We start from the raw sequence: 21,440 nt of genomic DNA, 5'->3' as shown, positions 1-21,440 counted from the left end.
CAAATTAAACATTCAATTACGTCGTGCCACGCGAGTTTCATACTATAGTCCCTTGCTGTGAAAATCGAGTACTTAAGGATTAGGGGAACTTTGAGGTATCATATCTGGTGCATGGGAAATACTTTTGGAGGCGTGAGGTATTTTTGTATATTTAAAATAAACACTTCATAACCAGAATGTTGTTGAGAAACCATTCTGATGTATACCAATTATATAGTATCAGCGACTAACGTTGTTCCAACGTTTGTACGTGCGGTCATGCATATAATTTCAATCAAGACATTCGTCCCACCTACACTTTCTTTCTTCAATATTGACTTAAGTTGTCAGTCACATAAGCTCGGGGCTTAGGAAGCCACAAATGTTCATCTACAGGACGATTTATCGCCCAGACATTGCACTCAATGCTTATGTCGCAAGTAGAATAAAAATCTTGGTTTTTTCTGTAGTCTACCTCGCGTCTCCATCGTAAATAGATTCAGTGTTTTTCAAGACGACCCAGGTTATTACCCAAATCAAACCGCCCCAGTCGATTTCGTTCCGCTCGAAAGATCCCGAAAATCATCATGATGTTGTTTAGCATAAAAACTACAGTATTTCCAACACACTCAGGATACAACGAATAAACATCATCAATCATCTCAGTCACAACAGCAAGTCCATGCTGAACAGCAGCAGCAGCGATCCAGGCAGAAGCAAACTCATCAACTTCGACCGCAACCATCACCAGTGTCGGCAGCTACCGAGACATCCGCTGGGTGCGGGTGCGGCGAAACAGGAGCAACAGTGGTCGCCAGCACAACTAATACCGACCAATCATTGCTGTTCAACGGCAATCAAGCCACAACCCTCACCCATCAGCTGGCTGCCCTTCCACCTCTGCCGCCAGGCAAGCTGCCCCGCGAGGGCAGTGGTCGGCTGGAAGCAGCTACAAATCCGCATGTGATTCCGGCTACGACCACGACAACCACGACGACCAACTCCACAAGTGGTCAGCCGGTCCCGTTTTCTTTGTACAAGACAATAAATACTGTTATCAAAAGCGGTCGCAAGATAATCGTACGCGTGTGTGAAGTGACCAATGTAAAAACGAAGCTGAAAATGTTCAACCTGTACTCGAACATGAACAAACGCAATGGCGCCGAGGAGAAGGAAGCGCGCGAAATGGAAACCACCGGGCACGACCGGTTCTGCCAGGAGCGTCCTTCGAGGTAGGTGCAAATGGCTTTCGGATGTTTGATAAGCACCACCGCTTTTTTGCCACTTAATTTCAATATAAAATGATTTTTTTTTTTTTGTTGTTGCTCCGGAGCGGTTTCACGACCCTTTGAATTAATTTTGTTGTGGATCGGGCCGGCATGACGGAGTGAAACAACCACTCAATCATTGCTCTTTTGTTGTGGACATGATTTATCAGAAACATTTCACTTTTCACGTAGACAGAGTTTGTCCGAAATGCGGTCGGACCATTAGCATGCAACTGATTTGGTTCTTTATGTTTTTTTTCGTATTCAGATTCTAGAATAAAAGCAAAGATGAAATTAACAAATACAATTCTAAAATCGAAGTGTATCGTGGATACCCTTCGAATCTGACAATGTATATTTTTGTATGTTACCATATCGGTTTTCTGTAGCAAATGAATGGAATTTAGTTGCACTCTTCAAGGAAAATATTAAACTTCTACTACTTTTACTCAAATTTTTCGTTTCCCTTGGTATTTGAGATAGTTATACCATCAAGTCCAAGTTCTTTTTCGAACGTACCGTTTTTATAGCATTATTTTTCCATGACTATCTGCGTATATTCTGATGAATTTGAAACAATAATGAAAATTCAACCTCCTAATCTTAATATAAACCTATGATCTTACCATACCAGACTCCGGGCAATTATACACTCGGAGTTGCTGAATATATTTGTGAAATTTTACTTCTAGAGTATCCAGCAGGCTCTTCCGTAAACCTCTGTTGTGTCCAGGCACATCTCTTCCAGGCAACAACAGCATATTGAAATTGTAGGATAAATGTGTTGCTTACAAACAGCTATCTGATTTTTCAAGCTAAATCTATAATTTCAGCCAATAAGAGAGTACAACAGATTGTTACAGATTGAGACAGTTTGTTACATTTCGAGATAATTGCGACGTAAGATCTAAAAATCTAAAATAATCATAAGTAAACCACTTCCCTGAATCATTCGATGAGTGAGTCACCATATCGCCACTCTTTTTCAGCTTCTTTTTAACAATTGTCCAATATTTCCCGATTGAGCGAAATTGTAGTCAATTGGTCGGATTGAGGCCTTCTTCGATTGAATCGACTCCGTTATCACGGTACTACTGAAATTTGTGTCTGCTATTGGGGCAGCTTGCCAAAACTTTACAGGGTCCTTATGTGCTTTTATGTTCTCTCAGGCACTTTTCCTTGTAAATATTCGAGGTTTTAGTCTTAATTGTAATAAGAACCTACAACTGTATATCCCTTGCCAAATATTGAGCTTTTTTAGCAAATTCATCGGCAAAAACCCATTTCAACTTGGTCTGAACAACTTCTCGAGCATTTGTCGCATGTAATATTGCGATTGGAATCAGGAACTTTTCGTTCTTTAAGTCGGCCCAATCGGATCATAACACGTGCTCGAAAATTGTACAGCTTGGTTCAAACTAGGTACCAAGGCTTACTGACGTGAAAATGTATTGCATTTTTGCGATATCAATTCTCTTAGTTTGCCCAGATTGTGTATACAATACCATCCAATGTTTGTCCTAATCGCGTTCAACTATGACGCGTATTATGATCCATTCGAATGATGCTCTTCCGTGCATAGAAACGAAAGAAAATGCTAGACCCGTGTTAACGATTTTACAATTTTTTTAGCCTGAACACGTCGGATTTCAACGTTAATTTCCAACATTAATTTCCGGTTTCCATGTGTCACAATTTTTCCTATCTGAATGTATCGTAAAAAAAGACTTTCACCACCGAGGAGAACTTTCCAACGATCTTCTATCGGAGCGATGGAATATAATAAGCAACATAATCATATTCGTACATATTCTTTATGAAGCTTCACTGTGTTAGAATATCCAGGCAAGTCTGCAATTAGGAGAATTGGGACATTAAAGCATCCGTATAAATATAAATGTTGTTCAGAATGAACAGCACCTGCACCTTTTATATTTCGATTTCTACATCAAAGCTGTCTTCGTACGACTTTTAGAGCTTACCGAGACCAACATTTTGCGGTGCAGAACTTGTCAATATCTTAATCCTACTCAAAGTTATTCATGGATTTTTCACCCAAAAACTCATGATTTCAATTTTTATTTACTCAAACACGAAAAATAACATAGTTTTGAAAATCTACATACACATTATGTAGAGTGAACTCTGTTCTTTTAAATGCCGCCAATGAACTTTGTTTATGTTTGCCCCAGAAAGAATGACAAACAATTGCAGAGATCGTATTTTTTAAGATGAAATATCAATAACATTGAGTGAAGTGAAGTCTTGCATCGCACAATGTTTATATCAGTATGTTCTAAAAATATTCCGAAGACAGTTTGTATGTAGAATTCAAAATATAAAAGTTAGAGCAAAAAACAGTTTGTTTTATGGTGACCCCAACGCAAATTAGGAAAAAGGCGCTATATCGGTTATTTCAAAAGATAGAACTTTGTTCTACAAAGATGTTTTAAATAACTGGAACTACAACATTGCCGAACTATGTTTACCTCTATCTATAGAGATAACAAAGTTAGATTTTTTATTTCATCGAAAATGTTGGTCACCCTATTTTTGGCAACATGAAAATGAGCGCTCTATTATATGTAAGAACTTTGTCGAAGACGGTTTTTGTCTAGAGAATCACTGTCGAGCTCTAAATGCTAATTTCCACTTAAATGCACCTCCTGGACCATTGTGCAGTGGTGGCCAAACTTTTGAGCACTACGGGCGACTAACTGTTCAAATGTTAGGCTACCAACGTTGACTGTATCAAAAAGTCATTAGAAAATGAATTTAGTACTAGACAATAAAACAAATTTTGAACTAGGATTGGATGATCTCTCTTTTCCTCTCCGATTTCCGATTTTTAGGATCGATTCTTTGTACTCCAAAAAATCACGAAAATCGATCTTTTCTTTTCGATCTTTTTGATATTTTTGATCGTAGAAATCTTTTTGTGAATCTATTTTTCAGTGCACATAGATTTTGACCGTTCGAGTGCGGAGGATAGCGCTCCTATAGGAATCGCCTTTTAGCAAGCGCCCCCTTTTAGCTAAAGCTCGTTTAAATATACTCAAACTCATCCACATTTTTGACATCTCCTCACAAAATATGCTTCGCATTCTACCGATTAATCAGATCAAAAACCACCTGACAAGCAGCAGTTTGTAAGCAGTTTTGTGAGGTTGGTCATTACAAAACAAGTTGATACGATTTATATTTACACCATCCCATTCACTTGGGTGACAGTGAAAATTTTGACGAAATTGGATGGTGACATCAAGACCAGCTTATGCTAATGAGCCTAATAAATAAATAAATGGGATAAAAAAAAATCAAGACCAGCTGAAGCGATCTTTTCTAGAACTGAGACTACTACCAAGATTTCGACTAAATGCCAGACGTATAGCACGGTTGGATTTTATTGGATTATTGTCAATGGAGTTATAGATGAATATCAGTTGTTGCATTTCTAATAATAATGTTCAATTAATTTATTCAATTCAATGATTCCATAACGATACACAATAAATGCACTGGAAAATAAAATTTGTGTCACAGAATGTGCGTATGTCTGTAATTTTGCTATTGTTTATATTTATTATATTTGTATTTATTTAAAGCAAAAAAAAACAAAATACATAATCCAGTAAAATGGTTGAAAACACTCCTAAAAATTCATCTTGTTGTTGAAACTTGCACAAAGAAGGCTTACGAAAACGTCCAATTAGAAAATCTTATCGAAATATCCAATTATTCGTGTCGCATCACAGGTCTGTACAATAAAAGGCGAATCACTTTTTTCTAACTAAATGAAAATTATTGATTCTCGGTCTGTGAGACCAATGAACCAATGAACTAGAAGTATAAGAACTATCTATCGGAAATATTGGCCCCTATTATGTAAATTAAATCGAACGATCAATTCGATACCTATAACTTTCATTTTGTAAAGCGGTAGAATCTTATCAAATCGATTCCTTTCTCGAAACTTTTTTTTTCTTGAAACTTCTCCGAAATGTTTCTTAAGGCAGTTTTCTAGTCTAGAAATTTGAAAAAAATCATTTTTTTTCCTTCATATTTCTGTAGTTTGGGCATTCAAGAATATATCCTAGAAGGGACTTTTCGAAAATCCTATTGTTTACCGAGCTAGAGCCATTTTGGTGATGCGGTATCTAACCTGGTGCGGCCATAACAATGAACTTCAAACGCGTTTTCCTCGAAACTAGTTTTTTGAAACTGGCGTACACGATATCTCAAGTTCTACTGAACCGATTCGTGTCGAATTTATATGAATACAATCTGCAGGCATCTCTTTATGGCATGAATCTCTAAAAAATGTATTTTTTTAAATTTTACTATTTTTAAAAAATCGGGAAAGGTAAGAAAAAACGTTTTGAGCCGCATTTTGTTTTTCAAATGGCCGCTATTTTGTCAAAAAAGATGTTTTTGACCTGTCCGAGGTTCATGCGATATCGGCATCTTTACTGATTCAGAATATGCTCGTTTTTTGTTTCAAATAACCAGAACGGCTGGAATCGTGTACGCCATGGCACAACTATTTTTTGAACCCTCTTACTTAATTAGCACATAGCTATTCTAGTTGTGAATATTTTTTCTCCGTTCAATCTTTGTTTCACTGTTAAAAAATAGATGAAGAAATAATGATATAATGGATAGTAAAAATATTCTTTGTTTTATTTTTACGGAGCTCAAAAAAACGTCCGAAATTCGTGTCTCCACAAAGCATCAGGAATGCAACAAGGAAACCAAAGAGCTCGAAAAATTATGCCAACAGCTTTCACCCGACTGTATCTATAACAGTAAAATAAAGCTAACAAGTAAAATTCTGTTCAACTAGAATAACATAATAGGGCTCAATATTTAATTTTAGAAATTTATAATTTCTCATTCATCACTGTTGTTCTATTCATGACTATGTTTCTTGAGAAAAATGATCTGCACAATTAATTCACATTACTTAAAATTTACTTTGAAAATTAAAATAACAATACTTCATTGAAACTCGCACACGCAGTCTTCAAAAGCGAAGTTTTCTTCGAAAATTTAGTTTTAATTAATTCTCGGAGATGGTTAGCAAAAAATTGTAGTCCAGAATATTCTTGAAAAAACGAAGAAAAACTCAATTTTTCATTTCTTCCCGATATTGTTGCATACTACACCTACACACATCAAGATAAAAATATGTACGTAAAATATTCTAATACCTAAAAGTTGAAGCTTCAAAATTATGTGCATCCCATCGATATGCGCTGATTTTTCACGAAGTTACAGCATGTCAAAAATCACTTAAAATTTCCGATTTTGCACTCTATTCCTCTAATTTTTTTGTCGAGTGTATATTTATCACGATCAATGGATGAAAGTCATTACAAGAAATAAAATAAAAAATGCATAAATTTTTTGTAATTTTTCTTATTAAATCAGCGCACGGAAGTGTAGAAAAAACTCGAGATCTGAATATACATACTTAACAAGATTAAATGAATAAAAATTGATGCCGCATCATGTATTCGCAGTAATGGTTCTGGTAAGGGCTGCCAATGGCATATCGATTAATCATGCAATAAACACCTTTTGCGTTTGGGGTACACTATTTATCATTTGTCTGAAATCCTGCTTTATTAATAAGCTGGAACGCCATCGGTACAAAACCGAGTGATTTTCTCTTGCATTTGGCCACTATATACAATAAGTACATAGATTTCAGTCTCGAAATCATCTAACTAAAATCATCATTTTCACGTAAACGTGTTCTGTCTTCTGCTGGGACATCTCGTTTCGGGTCAAGTAAAAGTTTGTCTATGTTAAAATGGAAAAATTAACTCTTTATTTTTTTTATAAGCTGGTTAATGCTGGTTTAGTTTATAAGCTGGTTAATGAACCAGTTTCCGACATTATTCCGACATAAAGATTCTCCGGAAGTCAAAATCTACATTTTTCGTCACTTGTGTATGAAATTTCATTTCACGACCTTGATATATTCATGGAAGCTTCCAGTGCAGTTCATAAGTATCGTGTAGGCACTGGTTTTATACACATACCCTTTTCTTATAAGATATGTAAATGGATTTATCTCTTTACCAAATATTCGGTCAAAATTGAAGTTATATTAAACTCATCTTGACTCTGCGTTCAGCACTAAATTTCTGATTCATGATTCTACTTTGTGAGAAAAGGAGGATATAAATAAAAAACTTTCGCGTCAATTCGTCTCGGAGATGGCAGAACCTTCTCAGAATTCATTCGAACTTTATGGATGTGGAGATATTAGCTAATTAAGCATCTATGCACATCTATGATTTTAGCAATGCACAATCCCAAAGTAGAGTCTCAATTCATTCATAATTGCATAGTGAATCATGCTAGTGATGAAGCCGGACACTGTAAGATGAATCCCTCTCTGTTTGGAGTGACTCATTACCAATACATATTTTTGTAGATACATCACATTTGTTAAGATCCTTCTGTGATTAATCTTCAACCAGTAGAATCTGGTTATTCGCAGAAGTAGGTTCCAAAGTAAGTCTATAGACCAAAATTTGCCAGAGAGTTGTAGGAGCATTCTCTTTTGTTTTGGTGATGGCTTTCACCTCCGATCACTGGTGTACATGACTTTACAGCTGGTTAGTTTAATGATTTTGTGTTGATAAAACATAGTTCTCATGCTTAAATATCTTTTTTTTTTGTTTGCACCATACTTAATTCCTTCATTGTGTTCTCTGCGATTTTCATTATTCGTTTGCCAGACATTTCCGCGGTTAAACGGAGTTCAACTGTATAATTTATTCACAAGGCTGCATTTTCTTCTCTTTTCAATCGAATATTCTCTTCTCTTAATGAAGGAAAATTAAGAAAAAAAAAACAACACTTCTATGTTCAGCACACTTTCGAGAGCATGTCCCTGGTACACCTGGTTCCTGGTCTTTGACTCTTTTACTTCACGATCCAAATGTACCGGTGGACGTAACAATTATAACACTTCAAATCAGTCAACATGTACTTCAAACTAAAAAATAAATATGTATAAAACGTTGAATTTCGAGTAAAATTATTTTTTGTAGTGAAATTTCCCAGTAGGGTAAGTCACTCAACTATGGAGGAGATATGTCACCAACTTGCAGGAATTTTAGAATAAATACTCTATTTTAGTTTAAAAGTATGTAATTTTTATTTTTATAAAAGAATCACTATTTATTTAGAAGTTCTCGAAGATTCTCACTGATATTTTGCTGATTAGTTGACTAAATTGTATAAAAAACATGTTTGAAAATGCCGCTTCCATGTACCCATTATGGTAATAGTGTTCCTGGAGTTTCGTAATAAGTGTACCTATTATGGTAATAGTCGGTGTCACATGCAAAAAGTATTAATAGGATTCAAATAATACTTCGATAATAATTTTTAAATAAAACTATGACTCTAAATCTTATTCCTAGTATGCAATACTATGTCGTTGATTCTACACTCGACGAAAATTATGAGAACGGAGCGTGAAGTCGAAGTTCTTAAGTCATTCTAGAAACGCTGTAACTTTGTGAAAAGCCAACGCATAAAGATGGGATATACTTCATTTTAAAGAGCTTCATTCAAAGCTTCAAGCTTTGAAGTGTGATACTTGAATGCTTCTATCTTTTTGTGTGTGTGGATAACAATACTGGAAAGAAAAAAATCGATTTTTTCAGTTTTTTAAAATTTTTGTAGATTAACCCAGTGTTTTATTAACACGTTGAGTGCCACGGTTTCATAGCGATTCTATGGACATTTTTAAACGTATTAGGGCCAATGTTTTTTTTCGTAGTGGAAGGAATTTTTGTTCGAAAGGGAACGCTTACAATCTTATATTCTTATATTAGTTACCTTTATTATCATATGTTATACTGTCAGTCACCGGTGTCACCGCAGCCTGAGCGAAAACTCGGTGTCAATCACCGGTAGTGGCAGTCAACATGTTAAGTCAATAGAAAATCCAATTAACCTTACCCATCAGCATTCATTTGATTCCAAGAACTCTCTTTATTTTACTACAGGAAAATGTTTTGATAGAATAAAAAATTTCCCCTTTTTACAATGAATACTTTTTCAATAATACGATCATTCCCAAATCAGAATGCAGTTTTGAAAATTCAATAAATTCTGTACAAGGCTAATTATTTCTCACTCATTATTCGACAATTTTTGCTTTGATCAATTCTATTATAGTGACTTTCAACACATTTCAGCTGGATCGTCACTTTTACTTTCATTTTTGGAAGAATGTCGGGAGTGAGAATTGAACTCGTGATCTCTGCGTGAGAGGTATGGAAGTCACCACTACGCCAGGTCGCCTCCACAGCCACATAAATTAAATATGCAAAGAACATTAACCAATCATTTGTATTCAAAATTAAAAAGAAAATTTAAGAATTTCCGGGATGATAATCAGAGAGAGGATACACTTAATTAACTACAAATCAAAAAAGAATTAACAAGTTCCGGTTTTGATTTATCTTATGTTAATGAGAAATTATGGTTTTTTTTCAATATCCGGTGTCCGTCCGGATACCAAATATTGACCGGATAGGCAGGATATCGAATATTCGTTTCATCTCTAGATTAGAATGTTGTGCTTTCCGGTTGGAACATAACTGCCTGCTCCTCGTTGCCTCTCTGCTAGCTGACAAGAGAATCACAAAGGTGTGAGGGTTGTGATGCAGTTTTCGCTTCTCTTCAGTAACTGAACAAAGGATATTAACCCATTCACCTAAGATTTAATTTTCAACAGAGTGGATCAAACAAATATGCCTCGGTCGGACACGCATAGTACTATTTCACTACACTAGTGAGCAATTAAAAGCGCCCTATGATATGTAATTGCACAGGGTGAAAACGTGATGTACAACCGTAATAGCATAACAACCATAACATAATAACGTACAACCATAATAGGAACAGGCAGCTTTCGATATTGCGATAATTGGCAAGTAAGGTAATTCAAAATACATGTTTATTTCGATAAAATCGTATAAATTCGCCGAGTCACCACATCAAATAGGTTGTTTGTATGCGTCAACACTGTGTTTGCATTAAAACAGCCACTTTACAGCATAAAAATCTCATTATTTTGATCGCACATTCCTTAGCAAAATGCCAAGAAGCAAGCATCAATGGGACACACTATTTTCAAACTAAATTTTTCAACGAATTAACAATGTTTCGCATGGAATCAATTACCAGAATCGACAAAGAAGAGATTTCTGATGTTTAAAAATCGTATTAGAGCCTTTAAAAATAAGATATGCTTTCTAAACTAACAAAAAACTCACTACTTCTACCCTAATATAGAATAACCTTTTTATTCTTTTTTAAGAATTATTACATTGTATGTGAAACTGTCGGATCACAATTGATGTGTAATAGGGTAGGACGGGCTGTGGGACTTGATATTTGTGACGGCACGTAATTTATAAAACAATGCGAAATTGTTAGGTTTCAACGTTCCAAAGTGTTTTGAAATGATTAAACCAATAATTCAGAAGTTCTGAATACACGCTTATACATCAGAACGTTGTAGTAGTATAAATGGTCGCGTGGGTGGAAACAATTAGCTCAAAGCCAATTGACCTATTGAACAGTCACCCATTATCACTCAGTTTTTTTTATAAACAGAGCCCACAATCACTCGCAAACAAAGAGTGGCGCCTTCAGGACTCTTATCCCCATTTCCGCATATAATGTGCTGATGTGAACCAGTACACAATTCCCAGTTTGCCCGTTTTTTTCCTTATAATCGTCCATTCAGCTAATGCCATTTTATCATCCCATTCTTACCAACCAAACGACAGTCGGAATATTATCCCATTGACTCCGACGGCGTTTAGCTCACTAACCCACTGCTTCAACACCGAGAGCTGACTTTTTTTCCCACTATCAGCACCCACGCAGTTCGCAAACGCTTTCTCCCTTGCGAATGATGGATTATCTGCCATTACAATGTTCACTCTTCACAGGGAATGGAGCTGCATGGAGTTCGACGATTTTCACCCTATTCATTGCATGCGTCGGTGAGTAATTGTGTACCGGTATAAACAACGGAATTTAATTGTTATTGGCGCACTTGCACCGCATGTGGAAACACGATTATTCACCATTAATTATATCGCCAATGCGATCGACACAGACTGTTATCGCATTCGCACTGGGCTGAACCAAATGTGAATTTTCGTTACAGTTGCAACAAGCTTTTTTACTCATACCAAATGTACCAATTCATCGCAAAAGAGCAATGACTGAATGCATTGATTTGTCATACAAAATTTTAACAATTCTATCAGGCTATTTTGTGTTTCACACATACCTGTTCATTTCGTGCACATCACCATACCCGACCATTATAATCATAAAAATGAAGCAAAACAGCTGGCAGGAAATGGAAGTAAAATACATCCAATCAACGTTCCTCAGGTGCATGCAATATTGTTCTGGTTACATTAATTTATTCTTTGTTCATGTTGCACTCCACCCCACTCACCAGTAGAGCTGTTCCTCGGTGCATTATCGGTCTAGCTTTGTGATAGATCTATCTGCACCCCATATGGTGTTCCTATGGGTGCAGGAGCAGAAGTGTTCTTGCTGTTAAATGTGAAGAGTATTAAATTTACCGTTGCTTTCTTACAGGTCCAGCTACCGCAGGAAAAAGAAAAAGATGCGACGCGCCCAATCGGCGGCGGAGTTCAATGAAGGTCGCGCCGAGGCCTCCAGCACTGCGGCCAGCAAGCGGATGCTGTTCAGGTGAGAAAACCCAATTCAAGCGGGTCATAGTTGGACCTCATGGTCGTTCTTATTTATTTCTCACTTGTGACCGTTAAAACAACAAATACGAAATTGAAATCAGAGGAAGATCCAAAGCTCACTTCTGACATTTCATAGGAGTTGAATTCGTATCTTATCCTTAGGCGAATAATTAGTTATTTGCTAAGATGTTTGTGATTGCTTCCATTTCGGTTCAGCTCGTGCCATTCTCACATTTCGCCCACCGGCAAAGCTTGACTGGCGCTAATACGGACATTCTGTAGAAACAGTTTCTGTTGCATGTTACCCGAACGACGAACAGTTAGCTGTCGTTTAGGTTATTCAGGAGCTTAGGAGAAAATCTATTGCTGCCACAGAGAAAATTAAATTGGGACCTACAGGCAAATGTCTACGTTTATGTTATGTTGCATGCGCCGTTGGAACGGTAGGAGTTTAAGGGATACATTGGACTATTCACACAGATTGCTTTAACCAGGCACTTGAGAAAACTAATAATTTCTATGATATGATTATGATGGCATAAATTACTATGACATATCATGTTTCATAATTAAAATGATTTTTAGCTGTATCAATACAATGATTTTCTGCTCTTCCAGCTTAAAATAAATAAATTGAAACTCAATGAAATTCAAGAGATTCCAAAGGAATCATCTGTTTACATAATTTACTACAAAATGCGTTATGGGATACACATGGGCTCTTCTTCACAGTTCTCAGAGTACTTTTGCGACCTTAAGCACAGAGAGAGGTCCGGAACTAGCCTTCCTTTGAATAGATTTACCATGTTCCAGCAATGAAAGGATCTTATAAATGTTTAACTGGCTGTAACCCATCGAAGCAAAGTGTTTCACGATAGCACATTTCCTTGCCCGGCGATGCAAATTGTAGAATGAACACACCAACACGCGCGGAGGTCTTTCACATTCACGATAACATTTCGTATCAATCATAAATTCGGAATCTAAACACTACATAATTGACATATTGATGAAATCATCACTGTCAAATAGAGACTTTTTACGGAGCGATCGGAGTACCTGGTACATTTTTACATTTCTCCACTTCCTGAAAATACCATTCGACTGTTTTCATGCCAACTCGTCTTAGGAGTTGGCAGCACCAGTGAACCGATGTGAATGTAAAGACATTGGTCGTTTAAGAAACTTTGCATACTTGAAATCTTCAATAAAAAATTAGACTCCTTTTTGGAAAGGGCCAAAAAATGTTTTTTTTGTTTTTTATGAAAAATTTATAACTCAAAAACTATAATATCAAAAATATTACTCAATATATGGATAACTCAAAAACTATAATTATTAAAAATATTATATCAATATATGGATAGCCCTTACAATTTCCATCAAGTCATCCATACATCGAAAGATGGACACTTTAACAGGGGAAATTTTTTTTCATGTTTTCTTCGAATTTTTTTTCAAATAAATTTTATCTGGTTTTTGTTCCTAATTTCATTCAAACCTAACATAGAAGGAAGGGAGGCAGTTTTGGATAAGGCTTTTGAAATATAAGTGGTACAATTTTTAGCCAAATTAAAAATACGAGTATAAGTAAGCCCTTTCACCAACAGCTGTCATACAGTTGTAAAGCTCCTGGTCGTTTATTACTTACGAAAACAACACGGTCCCCTTTTTCATACACGTTTCGAAACGTTTGAGCTAGAAGTTGTAAGTATTTCCCCAATTGTGAACGATTTAGAAAATAAAGTACATCATCCCAAATAGTTGGGACCCATGAACGTGCACTTAGTGCACCCATTAACCCCATTAACGTGCACTACGTGCACCCATGAACGTGCACTTAGTAAGCAAACGTGAAGGTTTTGACAACAAAAAATAAATTTCGAGCGGAACGAAGTTTGCCGGGTCAGCTAGTAAAATAATAACGAACGTTGTGTACGAAAGTTTGAACCTCGCGTGCGTTGACTGGGTCTGGAACGCTGGCAGAACACTGATTAACAATGAAGTTTTTATTTGGAGTCTGAAGTCTGAAGTGGAAGCTAGAATAGGGATAGCTCACTCAGAATTGTCGTAAACTATCTTCTTATTAGATGTTTATAGCGGGTATTTCTGAATTGTGGCAGATCTCTATTATGTTCTAAGTTGACACCTTTAAATACTGAGTTCGATTCCTAATCAGTCGAGGATCTTAACGGGTTTGAAATTTTCTTGACATGCCTTGAAAAAGCTTTGGACCTGAAGTTCACTACTATGATTATGTCAATGTCGAAAACGGATAGACCCATTATTTTTATACAGTTTTCGCCCATTTATAATGTTCGATTAATAGGAATTTTCATACAGTTGTTTGAATATGATCCATTGGTGCTCAGGGAATTAAAATTTTAAAAATTATTTCAGTTTTGATAAAAAAAAATCGGAAATCTGACTTCCAGAAGTTTTGAAAAATATCCCAAAATCCCAAATAGTAACTAATATGAAATGAAAGAAACGTGCATACAACGGGGAAACAATGCTCTATTTATTAGATAAAATTATGATTTCTCTTCGGATGGTGGTGGGCACATTCGGACACTGTTTAATACCTCACCAAATTTGTGTTTGATTTTTGTTTACTAATTAATATCAATTCAGTCTGATTCTCATGCCTAATGATAGTTCGGAACTACAAAAAGAAAACCAATAGAGCCAGCATCGATGAAGACGAGATGGACAGAGCTATCGAACTAGTTTCGAACGGAACGTTTTCATTATTCTATGCTCTTAGGTGGTCCAACTGGGACCATTGGCTTTGTCTATTGCCCAACTAGCGGTTGGATAGCGGGAAAACTGTTTTTTAATGTTCTGAAACATTTAAAAAAGGTAGCGAAAACAGCGTAAGCGAATCAATGTGCTATTACTCGACAGTCACAAAAGCCATTGTACTTTGGAAACAATTGAATATTGCTGAGAAAATGGCATAATTCATGTATCCTTTCCACCTTATGTCACCCATAGCTGACAGCCACTGGATGTTTCAGTTGTGGACCCTATCAAGCAAAAGCTCTCAGTTTTTCGGAACGATTGGCTACTGAACCATCTTGGAAAAACTATTTCTATACACAACCTTACAGGTTACACCGGCTTCTAATGCTTGCTTCATTCCGAGTAATATCTTAGATAGATTTAAAATGATAGGTTACTATCTATTCTCAAGAAAACGTTTTTTTTCGGACACCTACTGGAACGCAAGTAGCAACTAACTCATTTACTTTACTTTGCCAACTTTGTCCCCGGAGAATGTTGAACCTTTTCCAAAAGCACCGCGGAAAACAACCACTCGAAGACGGAAGAAGGGAAAATCACGAATTTTTGCTGACTCTCACACATGCAGATTCCGTTCCGACAAATACTGATAAACAGAAGAATACAAAATAATAAAATAAGAGGAAACGGGAGAAATTGTTGATAAACCCACACATGGGGCACATTCGGACATAAAGTCAATTTACAAAAATTCGAATAAACTATTCGTAATCGCGTCAAAGCACTACTCTAACACGCTTATATGATATTTCGATGTCCAAATAATAACCAGGATGAATTCAGGATTGTTTTTGAAGTTTACAAATAATATTAAAAATTGTGGATAAAAGTGTTCCCCTACAATGTATTTGACAAAGTTTTAGATTTCATTGGAATCTTTTATAGTTTCTGAAATACATGTCATTTTTTTATGGAGACCCTGTATGTTTGAACACATTAACATTTTTGTGTGTAAATTCTAGCGTTTGACATGTTCTTGACATGTTTTGAAATATAAAAAAGTTTGCAGAACACGTAAACCACGATAATTTATACATAGAAATTTTACGAGTTATTTTTCCAAGAAAACATAAAAAAATGTTGTTAGAAAACTTTTTCCCTGTAAAAGTCCAATGTATGGGTGACTTGTTGGGCTATTTTTTGAATTTCAAAAATAGTGAAAAGAAATCTGCATGATGATATACGAATTCGAGTTTGAGTCACTGTATGCCTAGCCAAAATTGTCGCTTTATGGTGGAGAGGTGAATTGAATGAATGCTTACAGCAGCTGGGGACGACAAACTATGGTCACATTAACTCACAGCATGTCTGAAAGCTTTCAGTAGCTTTAGCCCCGTAAACTGGATTCTTTTTACGATCTTCTTCCACGAATTTTTTTTCTTCCGCGAATTTTTTACACGGTTTTCTTGGAATTACGCGATTGCCTATTGTCGCCTCGTTGGAAAGAGAAATGCCAGGAGTGTGATTGTGACGAGCGCGCGCCGATGAAGGGCAGTCTGTTTTTATGCGATTCTTCCCAAATTACGCGATTTGCGTAAATTACACGATTTTTTTTTCGCGCGCACATCGATTGCACATTTGTGGAATCTTCATTAGACATATATTTCACACGTAAAATCTGTTTTGTAAACATGTTTTATCAATTCTTTCTAAATAATCAATTTCTCTTTCCTGTTGATTGAAATTCAAAAATTATTTACAGGTTAAACTACCATGTTCGTATTGATGACGAACTAATCAAGCAAATTGAATAATAACGAGTTTTGGTAGGAGTACTAGCAATTTTCTAGTAAAACATAATTTCAAAGAGTCGGTTAGAACATCAATCAATGAACAACGATTGAACCCATGAACGTGCACTTAGTAAGCAAACGTGAAGGTTTTGACAACAAAAAATAAATTTCGAGCGGAACGAAGTTTGCCGGGTCAGCTAGTAAAATAATAACGAACGTTGTGTACGAAAGTTTGAACCTCGCGTGCGTTGACTGGGTCTGGAACGCTGGCAGAACACTGATTAACAATGAAGTTTTTATTTGGAGTCTGAAGTCTGAAGTGGAAGCTAGAATAGGGATAGCTCACTCAGAATTGTCGTAAACTATCTTCTTATTAGATGTTTATAGCGGGTATTTCTGAATTGTGGCAGATCTCTATTATGTTCTAAGTTGACACCTTTAAATACTGAGTTCGATTCCTAATCAGTCGAGGATCTTAACGGGTTTGAAATTTTCTTGACATGCCTTGAAAAAGCTTTGGACCTGAAGTTCACTACTATGATTATGTCAATGTCGAAAACGGATAGACCCATTATTTTTATACAGTTTTCGCCCATTTATAATGTTCGATTAATAGGAATTTTCATACAGTTGTTTGAATATGATCCATTGGTGCTCAGGGAATTAAAATTTTAAAAATTATTTCAGTTTTGATAAAAAAAAATCGGAAATCTGACTTCCAGAAGTTTTGAAAAATATAATCAGCAATGATAGAGCTAGATTAGCAACTTGCAATTGCATGTCGTGTGGAGGATTGATATGTAGGGTAAGTGGGGGCATTTTGGACCCCCTAAGCAAATCGCCTAATATTTCTGAATCAATACGGTCTAAATGGAAAAAGTCACATGGTACACTGAGCTACACTCGTTTTCACTCAATCGATCATGTTTGATCATTATATCTACCAAATGTGTAATAAAATAAAAGAGATAATTTTTGAACATTAATATTTGATGTGGAGAGATTTGGACCGTTTGCAGAGTGATTTGGTACAGTGTGTATTTTATCGAGAAAAAAAACATACTTATGTTTATGTAAAGTAATTCAGAATAATATTACAATCAGTAACAATGTTCTGGAGTCGATACCAGGTGTCTTTGTTGAAAGCCAGACCATTTCATAAATGTTTCTATTATTTTGAGTATTTTCTTTTCTGAATATCATTTTCAGATTTGAATGAAAAGCCAACCTGTTCATGTTCTGGAAATATCATTGAATGAATGAATAGATTCACTATAACAAGACAATAGAAACATAAATTTGCAAAATGTATGAAAAGTTTGGTTTAAATCATGTTTCATACCAAGAGCATTAAAAAAAATAAACGTTAGGGCATGATCGTGATTCCTAACGTACGTAGAACAATTCAGTAGGCACTTTAGATCGCCTAATAACTCGGAATAATTTATTTAACACTTCTGTTCACTTTGGCGGTACAATTGGAACAAACTGGCTTTATTAAACACTAGTTGATCCGGCAAACTTCGTCCCGCCCAACATTTGTTTTTTTTATCAATACCTTCAAACATTCACGTTTTCTTACTTCGAGCAAGTTCATGGGTCTAATCGCAGAACTGTTCATTGATTAATCTTCTAATCGACCCCGTTGAATTTCCTTTTTACTATAAAATTCCTAGTATTTCTAACAAAACTCATCATTATAATATCAAATTATTTTCAGACACAATTCTCGTTCAAGATTTCTCAACCACTTGTAAATAACTTTTTTTCCGTTACATGGAATAAATGTTTTCTACAGAATATATAATAGAATAAAGACAGCCCTAAATTGGAATTGGACTTCCTCGAGTTCTGCTCTTTTCAACACATCTGGCGATCCTTATTTTTGATATAGATAGAAGAAGATATAGGAGTGCGTTTCATCACATTAAAATCCATTTCCAGTTTCGAACAAAGATCAATTTCGCTAGCACAAACATCAAATGGGCTAACAGCACTTGTCACTATGTCATTGTAGAACATATGAGAATTTGATTTTCCAAATTTTTTCTTTTTTCTTCAGAGTTGTCCGAGAATTTTCAATTGTCATGTTTGGTTGAATCCCCTCTCCATTCCAGAGGAAGGAGGGGTGTCACACCGTCATAGAAACATCCCCCCCCCCTTCAGAAAGGTGGAAACAGTGTTGAACCACTTTAGAAATGTTTCTTGCCCCCTAAAACCTCCACATGCCAAATTTGGTTCAGTTTGCTTGATTAGTTCTTGAATTATGCAGAAATGAATGTTTCATTTGTATGACAGTCCCCCACCGCCTTAGAGTGAGGGGAGGAGTGTCTATTCACCATGGAAACGTTTCGTGTCTCCTAAAACATTCGCATACAAATTTGGCTCCATTTGCTTGATCAGTTTTTGGATTATGCAGAAATTTGTCTTCATTTTTTCTAACCACCGTAAAAACATTCATTGCACCCTAAAACCTCCTCATGCCAAATTTGGTTTCATTTGCTTGATAAATTCTCGAGTAATGCAGAAATTTGTGTTTCATTTTTATAGCAGCCCCACCTAAGAGAGGGGGAGGAGTATCTATCCCCCCTTAGAGACGGGGGTGGAGAGTCTAATCACCATAGATACATTGATTGCACCCTAAAACCTCCATATGTCTAATTTGGTTTCATTTGCTCGATCAATTCTCGAGTGATGCAGAAATTGGTGTTTCATTTGTATGGCAGCCTCCCCTTAGAGAGGGGGCTATAGAAACATTTATTGCACCCTAAAACCTTCACATGCCAAATTTGGTTTCATTTGCTCGATTAATTCTCGAGTAATGTAGAAATTGGTGTTTAAATTGTATGACAGACCCCCCCCCTAAGAGAGGGGAGGGGAGTATCTAACCACCGTAAAAACATTTATTGCACCCTAAAACCTCCACGTGGCAAATTTGGTTTAATTTGTTTGATTAATTTCCGAGTAATGTAGAAATTTGTGTTACATTTGTATGGCAGCCCACCCTTAAAGAAGGGGGTGGAAAGTCTAACTACCATAAAAATATGTATTGCACCCTAAAACCTCAATATGCCTAATTTGGTTTCATTTGCTTGATTAATTCTCGAGTGATGCAGAAATTTGTGTTTCATCTGTATGGCAGCCCCCCTAAGAGAGAGGGGAGGAGTATCCAACCATCGTAAAAATATTTACTGCACCCTAAAACCTCCACATACTAAATTTGGTTTCATTTGCTTGATTAATTCTCGAGTAATGCAGAAATGTGTGTTTAATTTGTATGGCAGCCCCCCTAAGAGAGAGGGGAGGAGTATCCAACCATCGTAAAAATATTTACTGCACCCTAAAACCTCCACATACTAAATTTGGTTTCATTTGCTTGATTAATTCTCGAGTAATGCAGAAATGTGTGTTTAATTTGTATGGCAGCCCCCCTTAGAGAGGGGGAGGGGTCTCAAACTATCACGGAAACCTTCCCCGGCCCCAAAAACCGCTACATACCGATTTTTATGTTGATCGGTTCAGTAGTTTCCGAGTCCATAAGAATCAGACAGACAGACAGAAAGAAATCCATTTTTAAATATATAGATAACTTATTATTTGCTAGATCGAATTCAAATGAAATCCAAAATCTTATTTAAGCTATTATTTAGCTGCCTATTCAAAACTGACAGTAAATATTCTACCAATACACCAACTTGTTCAGTTGTATTATTTCAGTGTAGCAGTACTAAATTTGACTGTAAAAATCCCTGTCGCTAAGATTATTTATACTGACAACTGTCACGATGATGTGTAATTATTACGAACATTCGTAGGGGATCAAAGAACTATCCCCTTCACAGCCGCACAGATAAATAACGTAATGTTCTGTTTTCCTCTTCCAGGGGCCGCTCGGTCAGCTCCGACCACGACAACTCCGAGTCGGAGCACTCCGAACGTTCACCGCTAGTCAGCGCCAAGCTGGATTCGCTGGCCAAGTTGCTGTTCAGCCGAAGTCTGCTCCCAGATGGAACGACCAGTGCAGTGAAAGAAAATGAATCGCCGACAAGGTTTCTATTCAAGCCCACATATACAATATTATTCTCTCTCGCATTGCTCTTCCATTGACATTCCGTAGTGTTACTTTTATATGAAAGTTTACTTTATTGTTGGTTAATGTTACGTATAAGCTGCATCTGAATGTAAAATCGCTCATGTCCATTTTCGAACACACACAATCAAAATTTGCGTTCCGTTTTTTGAACATTTTCAAATCTGTCACCCATTCCATTTTTTATTATTTTACAGTTTTGCCTTCGATTTACTCTGACTGACTAATTAGATATTTCTTCTCATTCCTTAGATGATAATGATTTGCGATTAGTTCCGTCAATGCGCTTGATTAGAGGATGACATAATCAAAGAAATTAGTGAATAGACTGGCGATTAAAGCATTTAGATGAACCGAAAATGAGCCAACAGTGCTCAAATAAAACAACGGTCTTTCTGGGTGTTGTGCAACATTATCTTCTCAACACAGTAATTTGTTTACACTTGTTCAAGAGTCCAAAGTTCTTCATTTCTTAGCGAATTGAATCCAAATTTGTGAGTTTGTTTCCAGTTGTTTCCCCAACGTTTCCGAACATAAGAGTGACATTCAATAACTCAATTCAATATTTCCGTAAATATTTATTCTACACTGGAAGATGAGGTGCATTTGCCATATGGCTTTTACAAACAAGAAGATATATTCCAAAATAACAACAACAACAACTGCAAATCGAATCCCAACGCAACACTACAATCAAACCCCCTCAAAGTAACAGACATAAAATTGGAATTCCATTCGTTACCCAACGAAACGATACACTGAGCCACTTTCTCTGTCGAGCAACGTAAAA

At 36.3% G+C, this 21,440-nt stretch overlaps 1 protein-coding gene across 7 annotated transcripts in view; it reads left to right on the top strand.

Moving 5' to 3' along the window:
* Nucleotides 1-21,440, top strand: part of LOC129779778 (uncharacterized) — a 124,884-nt gene that overhangs the window by 39,180 nt on the left and 64,264 nt on the right. For 3 of the 7 annotated variants that reach the window (XM_055787474.1, XM_055787471.1, XM_055787475.1), the window contains 4 exons: nucleotides 613-1,211; nucleotides 11,240-11,293; nucleotides 11,907-12,020; nucleotides 20,445-20,609. In XM_055787474.1, the coding sequence (XP_055643449.1) occupies nucleotides 613-1,211; nucleotides 11,240-11,293; nucleotides 11,907-12,020; nucleotides 20,445-20,609 (932 nt within the window). The remainder of the gene's footprint in view (nucleotides 1-612; nucleotides 1,212-11,239; nucleotides 11,294-11,906; nucleotides 12,021-20,444; nucleotides 20,610-21,440) is intronic. The other 4 variants (XM_055787476.1, XM_055787472.1, XM_055787477.1 and 1 more) reach the window with 2 other exon arrangements.

The sequence above is a fragment of the Toxorhynchites rutilus genome, chromosome 3 (assembly GCF_029784135.1).
Source record: "Toxorhynchites rutilus septentrionalis strain SRP chromosome 3, ASM2978413v1, whole genome shotgun sequence".
Lineage (NCBI taxonomy): Eukaryota > Metazoa > Arthropoda > Insecta > Diptera > Culicidae > Toxorhynchites > Toxorhynchites rutilus.
This window is presented reverse-complemented; position numbering and strand designations above follow the sequence as displayed.